At 36.0% G+C, this 19,356-nt stretch overlaps 1 protein-coding gene and 1 long non-coding RNA gene across 2 annotated transcripts in view; one reads left to right on the forward strand and one right to left on the reverse strand.

Annotated features, from left to right (window-relative positions):
• The window catches only part of DPYD (dihydropyrimidine dehydrogenase), a 796,846-nt gene extending 778,031 nt beyond the window's left edge, over positions 1–18,815 (reverse strand). The window contains exon 1 of the mRNA XM_012791012.3: positions 18,641–18,815. Coding sequence (XP_012646466.1) covers positions 18,641–18,679 — 39 coding nt within the window. The 5' untranslated portion in view covers positions 18,680–18,815. The remainder of the gene's footprint in view (positions 1–18,640) is intronic.
• Positions 18,141–19,356, forward strand: part of LOC105885770 (uncharacterized) — a 31,418-nt gene continuing 30,202 nt past the window's right edge. The window contains exons 1-2 of the long non-coding RNA XR_001160804.3: positions 18,141–18,218; positions 19,128–19,347. This is a non-coding gene — a long non-coding RNA (uncharacterized LOC105885770). The remainder of the gene's footprint in view (positions 18,219–19,127; positions 19,348–19,356) is intronic.

Here is a 19,356-nt window from a genome sequence, read left to right on the forward strand (position 1 = left end):
CATGTTTAACAATTATCAATTTGTAAAGTGTTTTACATATATTATTAGACCCTCAAATTCATGTATTCCAACTGAAACCCACACTGTCTAAAATTTCTGTTTATATGCCTATCTGCCTCACCAGCCTTCAAGCTTATTAAGTATAATGATTGGCTATTAATCATCTCAGCATCTCCAGCAACTTGTATACGACTTAACTTAAAGGAGGCTCCAATCAATTGAACTGTACCTCCTTAGAGTGTAAGAGCCATAAGGGAACTCCATTTAGAGATGCACCTAGTGAGGTGCAAGGACAATCCAAGTTAAGGGCAGACTCAAGATTAGGACCAAGTCTCCTAACTCCATCACATCAACACATTCATACAAAAATTTTACTACAAAGAGGCTCCCAAATATTTTGAACTACCCATTATTTTATATTGCCTATGACCCTACTTCCAACAGGAAGGCATATATGAAAGCAACAAAAGAACAAGAATCAGAAGACATATAAATAATAAAGACCAGTGAGAGGCATAATGGGTCAGAAGTTCAGTGTTTCATATTTATTGAGTAAAATGAAATTTCTTTTATTTCCACAGGAAAGACAAATGTATGTAAAATATGTAAAATAATTTTTAAGCATTAAAGTTTATCATTGCCATTAAAATACTCTTCATCTCAAAGATGAGTAAATTATCACCAACTTCAATACAAAGCTTCTTACATCTTTGATGTCATTTTGTAGAATTCTACTGAAAATAAATTTAAAACAGTTATATGGCTGTGTAATAAGTAGTAATTTCATCAGATTAGTAGCATTTGGCTTCTAGTGAGATTTCTTTATTATTTTATTCACAGAATATTTTGTAAAGGAGTATACTAAATAGAATGATTTACCTTTTAAGACTTTTCTTAAATGGGGCATACCACTAGGAAACAAGCAGCTATTATTCTCTATTTCAATGCAAATAATTCTTAAAACTTCCAAATGCTTAAAAAAGGCAACTTCCCATCACTAGATGGTTCCTTACTTTCTATAAACCTTCCTGGAACTTAAACTTATCCAAAGGTATAAATATTATTTCAAAGGATGATAGATATTAGGTTATAATTAGGGTTACTGTGCTGGCATAGAAGAGAATTTGACTTAATGGAAGAATTTCTATGATGGAAATTAACAAGTTGGCCAATTATTTACAGAACAGGATGAATTGTCAGCAACATTCACTCTATTTTGACACTTGTTAAGATTTAAGGCAACAAAGACTAGACAGACAATTAGTACATCTCATGTATTTACTATAAAATGAAAAAAAATGTCAAGGACTAGGAACAATATGTATATAACAACATCATACAGAATGTAATATCTTAGATTTATTTTGCCTTGAAATTTGTTACATTGAACATAATAAATTTCATTGGAAAAAGAAAGTTTTCATTCAAATGAATTATAACCACCTAAAAATACAGGTTATAAAGCTAGATAAAGCATTTGAAAAAAAATTTTTTAATTATGTAAATAGTGTTTCTCACAATTCATGGATCAATTCTGCCTATCAACTCTACCATAACCAGAATCTTTTTTTTTTTTTTTTTTTTGAGACAGAGTCTCGCTTTGTTGCCCAGGCTTCAGTGAGTGCCATGGCATCAGCCTAGCTCACAGCAACCTCAATCTTCTGGGCTCAAGCAATCCTTTTGCCTCAGCTTCCCAAGTAGCTGCTACTACAGGCATGTGCCACTATGCCTGGCTAATTTTTTGTATATATATTTTTAGTTGGCCAATTGATTTCTTTCTATTTTTAGTAGAGACGGGGTCTTACTCAGGCTGGTTTCGAACTCCTGACCTCGATCAATCCACCCGTCTCAGCCTCCCAGAGTGCTAGGATTACAGGCATGAGCCACCACGCCCGGCCCATAACCAGAATCTTACAGTGGGCAAAACACAGTCTATCAAAGCAATATCTAGCATGGACTAAGCTAAGGAAATGTCCTTGGTTATTAATTTATTATATGCTAACATACAATATGTTTAGTATCAACACTGTCTTTTAAAAATTATTCCTTGGAAATGTTTTCTTGGTACTATCTTACAATTCATATTTTTTTTTTACTTTCAAGCCCATTATTTGGCAATTTTAAATTAGTTTAAACTATACTAGAAGAACTTCAAAATGTAGTGTTATAAAATATTAATTTAAACTTTAGACAGTCTTTTAAAAAACTGTATTTTTCTAAGACTGCTAGGCAAATGGCCAAAGAAAAAATTTTAAATGTCTGAAAATTTGACAGATGAATAGAAATTTGAATCCTTCTACCAGATGAATTGAACAGAGAAGGAACTAAAAAAGTGTTGCTTCTAGAAAGGGAACTGAGAGAAGAAAAAAAGGGATGAGGAAAAATCAGTGGTGGGCACTGGAGAAAGGACAGTTAACATTCTTTCCAACTCCATGTTCTCAGGGCTTAAAATCAGCAACAGAGGATGCATTTATCCCATGATAATTAGCAACTGATACAAACTAAGGCAACCTTTCTCTGTACCTTCCTTTCCCCAATTCCCATTTAGTTGTTTATTAGCATGTCACCAGGAGGAACAAGAAAGGGTACCATTGCTGTTGCTCAAAAGTGTTTGTTTTGTAATGTTTACTATGTGCATTTACTATACTGATAAAAATTAAAGTACATTAGCCAGTCACAGTGGTGCACCTGTAGTCCCAGCTACTTGGGAGGCTGAGGCAGGAGGATTGCTTGAGCCCAGGAGTGAGATGGTGCAGTGAGTTATGATGATGCCACGGCACTCTAGCCCAGACAACAGAGTGAGACCATGTTTCAAAAACAAAAGAAAAATTAAACTACATTTAAAGAAGATGATATTATTAAAACAATGGAATAATTCAGAGATTATTACACAGGATCCACTGGGTGGAAAGGCAATCATAACATTTCAGTGGTAATACATTAATAATAATGGAAATGTGGGAGACCAAAATATGCTTCCCCCAAATATGAAGGATTGTTGAACTGAAGTCAATTAAGAAGAAACAAATACAGGAGAGCTCTCTGCCCTCCCTTTATTACCCTAAAAGCAGGACATAGATTTATGGAGACAAAATGTATCCCTGGCCCTCTCCACCAAGGAGAACAAAGGTCAACCACTGAAGACAGCTGTACACCCTTTTCAGCTTGGCAATGATACCAGAGGAATTTATGTTAACAAGTTTTACTAACTAACCTTTATCCACCATTTATTTGCCTTCCTCCCAATTTGCCACCCATAGACACTCAAAGTCCTTTTCCTCTGTCTCTTACTTCTCTAAAAATGTACTGGCTTTTGCTGAAATTACTACATAAGCTGAAATGTGAAGCTACTGCTTGGAGAACTGTTCATTCTCTGGTGTCTCCCATGTATATGAAATATACCTGTTCATAAACTTGTTTTTCTCTTGTTAATCTATCTTTCATAACAGGGATATATTCCAACTAAGATCCTACTGGGGGTTATTATTACTCCCCTACAGTTTGAACTCCATCAATCTAAATTGGTTGCCATGGGTATTAAAAGGCACTACTGATCTTGAATAATAGTGTGAGCACTTGCATAGTCAATGTAATTTAATTTCCCCATGAAAGTTGACTCAATGAATAAAAGTTATCAAACCCAAATTTTTATTTATTTTTAAGACATAGATTTTTATGAAAGTATACGATTTTAGAATTGATAAAATAATGACATCAATTCTAGATTTATTTCATTTTCAGATTAACTGAGAACTAGACAAAAATTGCTTTGTTTTGAACACTGTAGTGTAAATTATAATTGCCCAATATGTACTTCTAAGTATTTGCCACTGTAGCTTAATTAATTCAAAATTATACAGGACTAAAGTACAAAAGGGGCAAGGGTTATGCTAATATAAATTAACCTTAGATCATACCCTTGTAATTACATTTTTTAATCCTCAAATATGAGCTGGTTGTCTTGACAGTGACATCATTATAGTTATAAAGTAGAATGTAAAAGGAAAATGCCCTTCAGTTGAGGTCTGCAGTGAATCAAAGTTTTATAACACTTGTCTAAATGTCTATAAACACTTTAAAGAAAAGATAAGAAAAAATACAGAATCAAAAAACCAAGTCCAGTCCTATAGTCCATTTTGCCTATTTCTTTTTCCTAATTTCTCCAACAAATAAAGATTCTGTCCTTTCAGAGGTCAAAGTAGCCTGGCAAAGGGCAAAATTGGTCAGTTGACATGATGTAGAGAAGTGATTGATGATATCTCATCAACTCTCTCCACTGCAGCCATCTGGCCTGTGGATTAGAAGCCATTCATACCTTGTTTCATTTACACATGTGAAGGACTCCTTGAAGAACTGAATATTAAACATCTTATTGAGAAATTCTGTGAATGCATAAAGTCAGAAAAAAATGAGATAAGTTTTGAAGGATTTCCCACTTCCATGATTCCTAATTTTCATGTCATGTATTTTAATGTCTGAATAAACAGCAGGGTAAAACTGAGCTCATATTCATCAGTTTTAGTTTCCAGTTCACTACTGACTTTAATCAAATCATTTAACCTTTCAATGTCCTTGGTTTCACCATTTCTGAAACTGATACATCTTCCTAAGACTGGAAACATGTTCTTATGTAGAGCACCAGGAAAAAAAAATGCTGTGAGTGCATAGACCCACAGTCATCCCTGTTAACTCTGACTCTGCCAGCTTCTATAGTTACACCTGTCTTACAGCTGATCTATTTCAGCTAGGACAGCCTTCCTCCACCTGTCCCTAGAAACAGATCACTTAGCTCATTTTCTGGCCCTTGAATTACTGGACATTGGAAGTGAAGGTGAGGAGAGATTGTAATTAAACTTACAGGAATTTCTTTATTATCATTTATTAAATATAATCAAAATAACAATGTAAAACTAAATTATTAAGCTGCATGAATGTGAATTTATAACATACGTACTTTAATTCTCACACAATAATTCTGAACCATCCCCCTTATCACTTTCTGTCTTGATTTATAGCTCTTACTGAATTTGCTTCATCTTTTGTTCTGTATCATAAACTTTTAGGGGAGATACATTTATCTTTCTAGCCAGGCCCCACAGGATACTTAATGTAGTCTCTAAGATATAGCAAGTACTTAATAATTACTTATAAAATTGAATGAAGGCATAATCTATTATATTTTGTTGGTAACTTAAGCTCTGGAAAAATATATACAGTAGTTCCCCCCAATCCATGGGGCATACATTCCATCATCCCCAGTGGATGCCTGAAACTGTAGATAGTACCAAACTCTACATTATACTTGCCTTTAATGCCTTTTCCATTTTAACAAAAACACTTATCACAAACTGTGGCCATAACTTTTGCAGTCTGAAGATTGACAGCAAAACAACCATGAATTTCTTTTTCTGTCTTCAGAATTTCAGAGATAGATAATTCATTCTTACCATTGCTTTTAGCAACCTCAGCATCTTTCCTTATTAAGTCAAGCACTTACACCTTTTCCCTTAAAGGAAACATTTTACTGCTTCTCTTTGGCATAGCCAAATTGCCAACATCACTATTCACACTTTGGGGCCATTATTAACTAAAATAAGGGTTACTTGAACACAAGCACTTCAATACCACTACAGTTTATCTGACTTGGTGAGGGCTACTCAGTGACTAGCAATCCAGGAGCGTGTAGAGCAAGGCTATGCTGGAGAAAGGGATGAATCACACCCAGGTAGGACATAACAGGATGACCCAAGATTTCATCTCGTTATTCAGAATAGCATGTAATTTAAAACTTGTGAATTGGACTGTGGTTGACTACTGGTAACCAAAACCTAGTAAAAGGAAATCGCAGATAAAGGAGGACTGCTATATTTAATTTTTAGTATGAATTTTTAAAATATATCTACTTGGTTCTTTTTGATAATAAACATCTTGCCCCCTCATATGAGGACTCTATATGTCTGTAAATTAAACAACTTTATGATAATAACAGCTTACATTTTTGTTTGTTTTTGACTTATCTGTTCCAAACAACACTATAAAGTAGACAAGGATCATGATGTCCATTTTATAAATAAGGAAATTTAAAAGTAGCAGAACTAGGACTATACGTATTTAGGACTCCTTGGAATATTTGTGACATTTAGCCCTAATGACTTTATTAAATTATGAATCTGAATTTATAATAATAAAGACTTTCTCTAACAACTGTTAGATATCCCCAGTCTCACTATTCCTGCTTACAAAGTATCTGCCATCTTCCTCCCCTCCCTCCCTTTCCTGTCACTCACCTTCTCTCCCTCTCCTCCCTCCCTGGCTTACTCCCTCATTCCCTTCTTCCTTCTCTCCCTTCCTTATTTCCACAAATATCTTGGCTCCTTTGCAGTTCATACCAAAATGTGTATGCACTTCCTTGGGATACCATAAAAACAAAATTATCCAAACTTGGTGGTTTAAAACACAAAAATTTATTGCCTCACAATTCTGGAGGTTAGAGGTCTAAAATCAAGCTGTCAACTTTGCCATATTTCCTTCAAAACCTGAAGGGGAGAATCCTTCTTCTAGTTTCTGGTGTTTGCTGGTGATTCTTGGCATTCCTTAGTTTACAGATGTATCACTCCAATCACTATCTCTGTAGTTATATGGCTGTCTTTTCTTGTATATTGTCACCTCATTTTTCCTGTGTTCCACTCTCTATAACTCTATGTTCCTGTCATCTACCAACCCCTTGGTCACCATATTACCCTCTGCCCAAATTCAGTGAGCATTAAACATCTGGTTCCCTGTCTTCCACTCTGCTCTATTTTTCACAGCAGTCTTAATGACTTCAACAGACCCTCATTCAGCACCTGCCTTTTATTCGATTATCTCACTACCATTGACTTTCTTCCTTCCACACCACCTGAACCACCATCACCCTTGGTTATACTCTTGACTTTGTCATTAATAATTACTACGGTGTTTCCAAAAGCTTTATTTCAAACATACAACTCTAATCTTCATCTCCCACACCTTCCACCTTCCAACAATTCTTTCCCCTCGTTGAAATCATGAATCCATGGAGCACATCACTGGTGTTTTGCTGCCCATCTAAGCCTTCTATCCAGACTTTCCTCAGATTAGCTCCCCCATCATCCACCATAACTTCTTCACAACACCCTTAATTCCCTGCCGCTCTCTCACTCCAACTTTACTGCCCAGGTAAACCTTAACCAAAGTAAGTCCATCTCTTTAAGCTCCTCTTCGACTGAGCCCAAGCAGTTAAGAGTGGCTGTAAAAACATCCACATTTATTCACTGCCCTCATGTTGAATTCTTGATCACAAACATCAAATGGAAAAGAAACACTGCCTAACAATCCTATTACACTTCCTTATTATATTCATTCTCCCACTTTCCAGAAAATCTGTCCATACTTTCACCTGTTCTTCATATCTTTTATATCCACTTTTCCTCTCACCCTCAGTTACTAATCCTGTCTCATACTCTTACTGTGAAAATAGAAACCACCAGATGGGAACTCCTTCATCTTTCCACCACTCAATTTACCACCTCTCTGTCTTCTCTTCTATTCTAATGCTTGTATTATCAATCCTATTCCCTCTCACCCAAATAATCCATTTATACAAGTAATTATCTTCTCTATATGCTTCAACTCTGGTGTCTCTTTCTACTGCATCTCTTTTATTAACATTTGTACATGTTCTATTAACCCCTCCAATTACTCCCTATTTTTGTGTTCCCTTTTACAGCAAAACTGTTTTCCAGAGTTTTGTAATGTCACTATCTCATTTCCTTATTTCCTATTTTCTCTCAACTCACTGTTATTGGGCTTCTTTCCCCAATAGTTATTGTCAAGCTCACAATTTCTTCATGTTACCAAATTAAAAGGAATCTTTCATGCCCTCAGCTCACCATCCCAACAGCAGTAAAAAGAGTTAACTATATGTACATCCTTCCTCCTTCCTTGGTTTCTTGGTCATTCCTTCTCTTCTCATGCCTAAATACTCAGTCCTTTGTCTAGCTATACTGTCTTTAAGTGAACTTACTCAGTCCCAGGACTTTATATCAGTAATTTCTCAACTTCTATCTCCAGCTATGACTTCTTTACAGATCTCCAGAAGCCTATTTCAGTTGTCTATATCATAACCTGACGTTGATATCTAACAGGGATTTCAAACTTAATGTCATTAAATATAATATTTATACCCTCCCGCACCTGTTACTTTCCCCACCTCCAAGACTAAGTTCAACTCCACCTCTTGAATTTCCTTTCTTTTTATCCTCAAAAGCCCTTGCAAGACTCCTTATGGTCTTCTGGGTTTCAATTCAAATATCACCTCCACAGGGAGGCCTTCTCTGACTTCTACATTTGAGGGAGGCCCTACTAGTCATTTTGCATCACATTATCCAGGCATATTTTTACCAACACTCATGATATTATCTGAAATTGCTGTACGCTTAAAAAAAAAAGACTGCCTATCATTTCTCTACTCTCAGGCAACTTTATTGATTACAGAACTCTTTTGTATCTTGTTTGCAAATATGTTTCTAAAATCTAGACTGATGCCTAGTACATAGTAAGAAATTAATAGATATTTCTGAATGAACAACAAAAAAAGAGTAAATGCCTGCGTTTTAAAAGATCAAAATAACAGATTGTCAAAGAGATAGAAAAGCCACTGGAGTATTATTAATATTATAATATCTAACATTAATTGCATACTTACCACATGTTGTAACTATTAAAAATGATGAATATATAGTATTTCCTTCAACTGTCACACAATTCTATGATGTAAGTACAATTTCTATACCCATTTTACACTGAGGAAACTGAAAAGGAAATTTTAAGTTATTTACCAAGGTCGGAACTAATGAGTGGCAGAGCTAAGATATGAACACTAGCACTCTAATTCCAGAGTCTTTACTCTTAGCTAATACTTTATGTTGTCCTTTCATTATAATTAGAATAAATAATAATGATCAATTACTTATCATCAATAAATGTTATAATGGACTGAGGCTTCTGGCCTATTGCTGTTCCTGAATTTATCTGAGGTTGGTTAAAGTAGCATTAATTTTGTTGTGATTTTATGATTCATTAGCCTCTAATTTTCTTAAAATCTGTGATACGTCTACTTTTCTTATTCGTATTTCTTATTTCTATTTTTTTCTTATTTTACTCTTACATTAAACTTCTGTTAAAATAATTTGTTTAAAAGAAAACATAAACTATTTAAGAATGTGAAAAAAGTTCAAATTTATCAGTATTCAAACAAATGCAAATTAAACCAATCAGACAAAAGTTTTCACTTATTTATTTAAAAAATAAAAATAATTTTTAACACTAGAAAGGGTATTATTTTATACACATTCATACATTGCTAGCACCCATATGAATCAGTAGTAGCATTTGGACAACAATTTGAAAATATTTCAAATCCTTAAAATAGTCACACTTAGCAATGATGATTTCCCTTCTAGGATCCTACTGGAATATTGTGATCTTAAGTATAAGGGATATTTTAAAGTTTTGTTTATTACTGTCAATTCTTGGGGCAGAGGGGTTGATAGGCAGTAATTTTCATGAACTATGAATTTTTTTCTGAAAATGTTTTTATCTCTTTCAAAAACGACAAAGGCTTAAGCATATGAATGCTTGAAGTTCAGGTTGCAAGTAAACCTTAGCTTTAAAATGTAGCATGAATCAAAATTTACTTTGGTTAATACACCTAAAGCAGAAGTATGTTTTGCTTTATTAAATTGATCACTGTGGAAAAAATGTATTAAATCAAAAGTAGTTACACTTATAGACTCTTTCTTCCTCCTGAGTACCATGAAGGAAAAAAAAAGGAAAAAAATTGTACACACACATCTGCTTATGTGTATACGCATGTACATGCATGACCACTCGTACTTCTAATATGAAGGCGGGCTAGGATAAAAGAATCCTTTGAGAATCAGGTGTCTGCCAGAGTGGTTTGGTCCTGGAGGGAGGCATGGGGAGGCTGGGACAAATAAAAAAGTTTCCATCTCATGATGGGAGAGCTGCAGTTAGTATTTATTCATTCAAGATAATAACCTGAGATTTATGTATGCTCCATTCAAGATAACAACCTAAGGCCCAACCTTACTCTTACTCTTTTCCCAGTGCAGAAAAAAATAAGGAACCATGCAAGTAGTCAAGCTGAGCCCTAGAAAGAAGTACTGAATCAGCACTCGGTCAAAAGGACCCATCAAGGGAAACTATATCCAGATGCCTGAGTGTTCTATAACTTAGAAGCAGTGTCAGGAAGATGAGGCAAATGGGTAATTGGTTCCATTTCCATTTTGTTCTTTCTGTCTTTGCACCCCAAAATGGCCCCTTTTCCTTTTCAAAACATCTTTTTAAAGATGTTTAATTCAGCTGAAGCATGTAGGTGAGAAGGGGTGAACTGAAATGCACTATATATCACTGACACCAACCCTCTTAAGTATATTTTCAACACAATGCTTTAAGCAGAAAAATTGTTCTTAATAACTGACTACTAAAAAATGAGGTAAATGTCTGATAATAAGAGGGAGGCTTGAGTAAATTTTGGTATCTCCACCCACAAGGAATCTTATGCTACTATTTACAACAGTTTAAAAAGGTAATAAGAATATGAAGGAATAGTTCTTATAGTACAAGAAAAGCAAATATAAAATTTATGTGATTAAAAGTATTTAGGGGGAAAAATACGTCATGCATGGAAAAGAAAAGTACTACATAAATACCAGCATGGATGGTTCGGGACATGACTATGTATGTTTGGGGTCATTTTTAAAAATTTTTTTGTATCTTTTAAATCTTCTATAATGATCATGAAAAAATAATTTAAAAATTAAATGAGAGAAATCAAAAAAAGTGTAATACAAGTTAATGCACAGAAATGAGCACTCTGTTCTGAAAAGTGCCATGTTTTAGCTCTAGGGATGTATGAAAGGAACTGAATGCCTTTCTTCTTTGAATTACGGAAGATTTCAAATTTTATACTCCAGCACTCCTCAATATTTGGCATAGAATATCTGAAAGAAGGCCTCTAAGCTTTCAGGTCACTGTGGCACAGAGTCAGAGAAGGATAACGTGAATTCTGCAGACCCCACTATGTATGATCTGGTTTTCACTGACAATCATCAACCAACAAACACACTGGAGAAACTGGCTTAGAGAGTTCCATCTACTTTTTTGAATCTCTGGTCTTCATTTCTAGTTAAAGACAGCATTATTCAAGAAACACAAAATGTGAATTTGTTAATTCCAGATCACCCTCAAAGAGAACTCCAGCCAAATATAGTAAGTAGGATTGAATGTTTCCTCTATGCTTAGGCATGATTTAAATTTAGTGTACTCATTTGACTAAAAAAGAAAAGGAGGCAGGTAGGCATGAAGGAAGTTAAAAAATCAGGTGAATAAGTATAAGAAATCCATATAGCCAGCATAAATGGTACACTTAATCCTACCTAGCATATAAATCAAACAGCTAAGACAACACCTCTGTATTTCCTTAATATGATCATACAGCAGGTCACATTTCCAAACAATTTCACCATTCCCGTATTTTATTTCACCATCCTTAAAAGACTGATCAATAGCAAACTCACTGAAGAATCAGCAAACTCTTCACAGTAAGTACCTGAATGATTTCAACAAGGTCAAAAAGCAAGGGACCTAACACTTATAGCAAAAATATGCCCAGGTTTACCCCCTATTTTATGATATGTACTCATTTTAATTAGCAAATAGTAAATACACATTCTCTTCTATTATTTTGCTGAAGATTTTCACATTACCTTTTCATTAGGCATACTAACATTTTTAAAGTTTTAACATGTTACTATAGTCACTTTTTAAAATCAGTCAAAAAATTTCACAAAGATTAAGATCTACTTAGATTAGTCAATACTGGGTAGGTATCATAAAACCTACCTGGGTAGTTATCAAAAAGTTTTCAACTTGACAGATGAAGTTGTAGGAGAAAAGTAAAAGTATTGAGGGTTTGGGGGTGGAGGTGGAGGAGAACGAGCAGAAAGAGGTGGAGAATAAAGTACGGGGGAAGGGGTACAATCAGGGCTGCATCCATGATCACCATCTGTATAAATCAAGCCTAGAGTTGACATGTAATTTTGTGTGGGTCCCCTGAGAAGTGGCCCTCAGGGCTTAATTATTGATGAAGAGATTTTTCTTCAAAGTGGCCCAGTCAGGAGTGCCGCAAGGGGACATTCATAAGCACTTATAATATCAATTTCCAAGCACCTGGGAGATAGGGACAGATTGTCTCTTTAATTATTATGATAGAGGTAGAGGTAGCAAGCATGCTATTCCATAGCCAAGCTAAAATTCTTTCCTAGGAGTTAAGAAAGTTATTCATAAGCAAATGTAGTATGTTTGGGGGATGCTTCAAAAGCCTAGAAAAACTGTGACACTAATGTGTTTACTTAGAGAGAAGATAGGTTAGTACAAAGAGGTATCTTGGTTTGTTTGTTTTAATTGTGTAGGAATTTCTTTTCAGAAAAGAATAGTATCAAATCCCTTCTAAATGTCAATGAAAATGCCAAAAATTAATTTTTACCTATACATTAAACCTAAGCTAGTCTCAAAAACACTCAGAAAAACAGCAAAGAATCAAGTCACACGTATATTACATTAAAAAAGTAAGGGTCAGCCCTAGATTTGAATCTTATTTCCCTGGGTAACAGATGAGGATAATCCTGCATGGGGAAAACTTATGCCATATATCAGCAGGCTGGCAATAACAATCGATATTATTAACAAAAACACATTTTTAAATAGAAATGAAATTAAATGAGTTTCTTCAAATTGAACTAAATTTCAGAAACTCCCCCATATCACCTGTAATACTGACAAACGGAATTCAGTAACTTTTTAAATAATGCATACCTGTAACATTTATGAATCTTTAATAAGTCTCACTATTAATTCTTTTAACTTTATCAACTTACCCCTCCCTCATAGATTCTAATGGACTTCAGTACCACTAGTTAATCCTTGGAGTTAAAGCAAATTCCAGCCAATTGGCATTTATATAACACACATAGTGTTGGATGCAATAATAATACTTAAAATAAATACTACCACTTTAAAAAGCATATATTTATGTGACAAATGCCATCTGAAAATTTATGTACATGACTCTGATTAATCTTTATAGCTACTGCATGAAATACATAGGATTAAATCCAATTTACCAAGGAAAAAATGATAGTCCAGGAAAGAAGTTGACAACAATCACATAAATATTAAAAAATAAAAGAGCCAAGATTTGAACCCAGGTCTGTTTTAATACAATGCCTTTTTTTTCTTGGTACTAACTATGAAATGAAACTTTATTTTGGGAAGTATAAAATAAATAACTTCATACAAAAGTACTTAATTACTGATATCAATAAATATATACCTGTGGTGAACCACCTAAAATAAAATTTGTATATTGAGCTGATTGCAGACATATCGTATCTATTAGTGTAACATTTTAATTAAAAGCAATGGAAGCAGTAATAATTATAAACCACAGGAAGGATGTAATCCTATTAAGAGTTATCTCAGTAGTATAACTGGCTCCAGGATATCAGTGAACACCCACACTATTGATATTTAAGGCCAAAAAAACCCTATCTTGATATGGTGGAATAAGAGCAAATGAAGTCGAGAAGGTAAACACATCAAATTTAAAATCAAAGTCCTGATTACAAACAAATTTATAATCTTAGAATGTCTTATTAAATAATTTTAAGGTATAAGTGAAATAAAATTTTCTTGACAGTTTTAAGGACTATCCAGGTCTCTGTTATATAGCTGTCATTTGTCTATAGCGCCAAAATGTAGAAAAGCAAATTGACCAATTCTACTTTTCAATTTCCTGTTTAGCTGTATTGAATGCTGGATTGTATCATATCCCTCCTCAGATTTTCTTTGTCATGACATTTTATGAAAATCTTTTTCTGTCTCATTGTCTTTTAGTTTTGGTGTTCCAAATTTTGTAACTTAAATTTCCACTAATTATTAGAATTCCCCCACAATGGTCTGACTTCTTTACCTTACTGGGAGGTCTAGTTTTCAGCCCTCAGGTTGCTGACTATACAGAGTTTGGTAAAATGCTGTATTTAGATTGTTAAAGAAAGGTATGATTGCTTAAAGATTTTCTATAACTGGATCAGCATTTTGACTCCAGATCTTAGTATTCTTATTAATTCCTTACTGTTAATATTCAGCTATCTAAATGTGGACTTTTCCTCCAGAATATAAGAGAGGAGGCTATTGAATTCTAGTACGTTAGAATTAAACAATCAGTCAATGCTATCTGCTATCATTAAGATCACCCTAGTGATAGAGCCATCATTAGTCATTGATCTCACAGTTTTTAATCAAACTACTAAAACTGGTCACCTGAATTCATGTTCAATAAAGAATTAAAACACACACACACACTGAAATGCACATGAAAATGCTCAACCATGGAAATACGTAGTACCTTAAAACTACAAGGACCTATCACTAGAATCAGTGACTCTTCAAATCAGATAATTAGACACATTTCTACTCCCCAGCTGAATTCCTTAGAAAGGAGAAACATTTTAAGGTATGGACCACAAAATAGCTTAAAATAAGGAGGACAAATATACTTTCAACAACTCTAACTCACAAAATACATTTTAAAAGTTTAAAAAAATAAAAGGTTTTAAAAGCCTCAGTAAGTTAAGAATACATTTCCACAATATCTGTGGTGCCCAATCATTAAAAGGAAGGAGAGAAGAAATGAATGTTACTTATACATTCAGGAAAAATATAAAAATAAAAATAAATAAATTACCCATGGCTTCTACAGAGTTGAGTCCTTATTCTTTCTTTTGGATCCATAACCCTCCTCTCTCCCCAGGAGCAAAAGCAATTATGATAAAGGGTGTCCTGATTTTTTTTTTTTTTTTTTTGCCATCTTGGCTAATTTATAACCCATGCCTTTCTGTTTTTTCAAAATTCTTAAAATTCACTTTCTCCAATACATTTCCATAATGCTCCCATTTTCCAAATTTACCATTTTTAATCTCATTTTCCCAGTTAATAAATACAGAAAATTCTCAATTACCTTCTAAAATGAATGAACATCATAACATCAGTAATTCATAAACCATTTCTATTTGATTCAAATGCATTTGATTTGGTGGATAATGGGCACCCTTTTTACTCAAACTAAATGTGAAATAAGTTTATAACCCCTTAACACTCATTAATTAATAATTCAAGTAAAGGACTTTGCGATTCTAATTGTGACTAAGGAAGCAATAGAGTGGTTGAAAGCAACTTGGCTTGGCTGTTAATATTTATCAAAATTACTAGTATGCAAATAGTTAAAAGCTTGCTGCAACTGCGTACATTTTCCTTTAGCTATACAATTTTACAGTCTATTCTCAATTATCCTTGCCAGTGGAGGGGAACAAGATATTGAACAAAAGCGAACTATTCCAAAATCATTCTCACTTCCTTTTAAATGTGCAGATATTGACATCATACCAGCTACCAATTCAATCTAAATGAGAAGTACTATGAAGTTACTGCTGAGGCCAGGGAAACTGCCCAATGTCCAATACGAACTTTTGACTTTACTAGGAGAGTTTGTATTCAAGTCATTCTTGACAAAATTCAGACTGTATCCAAATTGTAAGCCTACAGAGTAAAACAACTTGTAAAAGTATATAACTGCTGTTAATGGACTTTAGAGTATTAATTATGTCATTGGCAGTGATTTCCTGAGAATAAGATATTTTTTATCTTTGTTGTTTAACTTATTTGTTCTTTTTCCTGACAAGCAGCTGTCAATTTTTCGCATTTGTATATTATCATTACTATTATCATTTTCCTTACTTAACAGATTATGAAAGTGTAGCTCAGACAAAGTAGGTAACTTGCCCAAAGTCACACAGCTAAAAAGGGGAAAAGCTAGACTTCAATCCAAGGCAACTATCTTCAGAGGCCAGGCTCCAAACCTCATTAATGTGTTTGGGGGGAAAAAAAAAACAAAACACAACTTGACTTCTCACACAACTTCTATGATTACTACTACAACAATAACAATTTTAAATAGACAAGCAAGGTTCTGATACCAAGTCATGCATCCTTTCTATGCCTATCTCTAAGGCCAGTGATATTCCACCTTTGGAGTCTGGTGACCTGATTGTTTTCCATATTCCCAACCCTTCAAATCCCTATGTGATATTGGATTTAGGCTAGAAATTATAGAACTATCATTCAAAGCACCTTTATATATCATTCAAGCACCTTTATATATACCTCAGTAACATTTTCCCCTAGAAACAAAAAATATTTCTTGGCTGCTTCACTGAAACCTGAGGTTCTGTAGGTAATTTGCAAGGAAAATTAAATCACTATTATAGTTGGTTGTCACCTTCTGTTCTTTTCACACTTATCAAGTACTTTTCACATTTGTCAATGTGTTCTTATCTCATTTATTATCTGCTTTGTAACAACAATTTTTTAAAAGATTATTTGCTTCTCCATGTATTTGAAGCTAATGATCGCCATCAGATCAAACTTTAGACAATAGTTTTAATGAATTTGTTCAAGGAAAGCATTCAAATTTGATAGAAAACTGAGCCTCTATATTTCATTCTGATTCTTCAACACAAAAATGAACTTTGGTAAGTCAGTAGGATCAACTGAGACATCTATGCTTGAATGTGCTCCCCTAGGTTTAATGTATTTTTCCTCACTGCATTATATTTTAATGATTAATTTCATGCTCTTTCATGGTATTTTAGCTCATGAATCATGGGTATTACTTTGAAGGAAAAGTAAAGCACTGTGTCTGATGAAAGATGTTACTGATTAAAGTGTTACATACATGAACTATATAAAAGCTGAAGGAGTTTGAATACTATCACTCTAGACTAAAAGTAATACCAGCAGACAGGCCAAACAGGCCAAGGTTAGACTGAGTCGAGTGGAGTGGAAAGAAGGCGTGAGCTTCCTCAATGTTCTTGATAGAAATAATATGTGAAATTAAGCTGGACATTTAATGTTTCACTGGCATATTTTTTCTCAGTGGAATATAGGTAAGAACTGATTTGAAAGACAACTGCAAGAGAGATACAAAGAAATCAATTAAGCAAAATAACATACCACAGTGAAATTAAAGCAGCCAAAAGCCAAAAGCCACCCAACCTCTGACATATAGATCTCTGAAATCAGTGCTGCTTGAATGCTATCAGAACTTTGCTATTTAACTTGCTAAGAAGAAGAAAAAAAAAAGGTTTGGGTTAGTCTACAAGGGCCAAAAATGACTAGAAACTAAATCAAACATAGAAAAAACATCTCTTATCCTGTGCATAGCTTAATAAATATTTTGTTAAACGTATCATATTTATCAATATCAAAAAGTCAACTATCCACAAGAGAAACCACAATTAAACTAACTAGAGATGTCCACACGAAGTCAACATGATAAACCTTGGCTCTTGTTACTAAAAGGAATATTTCAAACCAGGGTATGGAGCCTGAATAAAACTCTACTACCTTTCTCCAAACAGAGTACAAAGTTTCTTAATCAACGACAGAGGCAAAATGCTGCAAAAGCAGCTATTTTCAAACAGGTGGTTTTAAACTTTTACTTAAGCCGCCCAAAAAAAAAAACATGAGGAAAGAAAAATTTTTTTTTTCCTAAAAAAAAAAAAAAAAAAAATACACACACACAAACACATGTTCTACCATAGTAGGAGGCTGGAATAAGGAAAAGCTCCAAATAAAACAGAATTAAAAAACAAAAAACTAACAGTTTGTCTTAGCTCAGAAGTGCTGACCTTGGGTTAGCATGTCTAAAATCACTGTTTACAATCAAATCCTTCCCGTGGCACACATAAGGTACCAGGGAGAACTCAAAGGAAATGGCCATGTTGTTTCAGGTAGGACCTTATTCACAGAAAGATGACATTTTTACGGAAAGAGTGCAGAGGGAAATCAGAAACTGTTGAGAGGAGAGAAAAATACAGTTCACTTCCGCTTTTCTGAGGGCACAGCATTTTTCGTTTTCTCAATACTTTGTCCCATCCTCCCCACGTTAAAATTATTTCGTAAACAATACTAGGTCTTGCGGCAACCGCTACAGCTGACGCACGGCTCTTCTCTCAGTTCTGCGCTTCACCCTCGCAAACAGGACTCGGCAGTCCGAGGTGAGGGCAGGGGGCCGGTGTCCAGAAACAACACTAGGAGGCGGACAGGGAGGCGCGGGGGTAGAATGGGTGGGACATGGGCGCTCACTGTCCCTCAGAGTCCACCTCTCCCCAACTCCTTGCGTCTCCAGTCACTGCCACTCAGGGCAAGACAAGACAGGCTTCCTTAAATCCCCTCAGAAGTAAACAAGTCCCAAGGCTAAGGGCAGCCCCACCAGTACCGGGAAGTCCTCGACTCCTCTCGCCGCCCGCCCACGCGGGGCTCCGGGGCAGCGCTCCTCCGCCTCCCCGCAGGTCTCCCGCGGGGGAAACTTTCCCGCGTCTCCCATTCCTCCCCGGGCGCGGTGGCCACGGAGGCCTCCCGGGCACCGACCAGCTGGACCCCCTCTCCCGCCCCGGGCGAGCCGGCACGCAGTCGATACCTCGATGTCCGCCGCGTCCTTGCTAAGCACAGGGGCCATGGCAGTGCCTACAGTCTTGAGTCTCCCACAGACAGACCCTTCTCTGCGTCCTCAGGCTCCAGCCAGAGACCGAAGTAACAGCTCGCCAGAGCGCGAGTGGGAATCGGAAAGCGGAGGCAAAGGCCGGCGGCGCGGGGGCGGGGTGGGGCGGGGCGGCGACGCCCCCCGGGGCGGGGCTGCGCGCTCGGCCCTGAGGCTTCCCGCGCTGGGCAGAGCCGCCGAGCCCAGCCCAGCCTTCCGCGGTCCGGTCAGCACCCCACCCCAGCCTGGCTGCTTGTTTTCCTCCGGCGGGTGGGAGGAACAGAACCTTGTACTGGGGACTGGCCTTTGCTCTGTAACTGATAAAGGCTCAGCCGGGCAAGAGGGGTCAGATGTGAGGGATCCCCAGGATTAAAGATAAAAACTATTGGCGCTCCAAGTAACACATTGCACTTTTTCTTTCCTTCAGCACGAACCCCGCGGCAGAAGCATTGTCTAAGGGGCAACTGCATCCTCAGAAACTCCTCAGGGATGAAGTAGTAGATGTTCCTCCGTCCGTCAGCAGATAGGCGGGCAGGGCTTTGGGCTACCCTGGAGGATACAGGAGCACCGGTCTTCTGAGAGTTCACAATCACTAGGGGCGGGGCAGGGAGGCAAGCAAAAATATCTACAGCTGGGAGCGGCAAGTGGTGAGTGCT

This window comes from Microcebus murinus, chromosome 2 (genome assembly GCF_040939455.1).
Source record: "Microcebus murinus isolate Inina chromosome 2, M.murinus_Inina_mat1.0, whole genome shotgun sequence".
In the NCBI taxonomy this organism is placed as follows: domain Eukaryota; kingdom Metazoa; phylum Chordata; class Mammalia; order Primates; family Cheirogaleidae; genus Microcebus; species Microcebus murinus.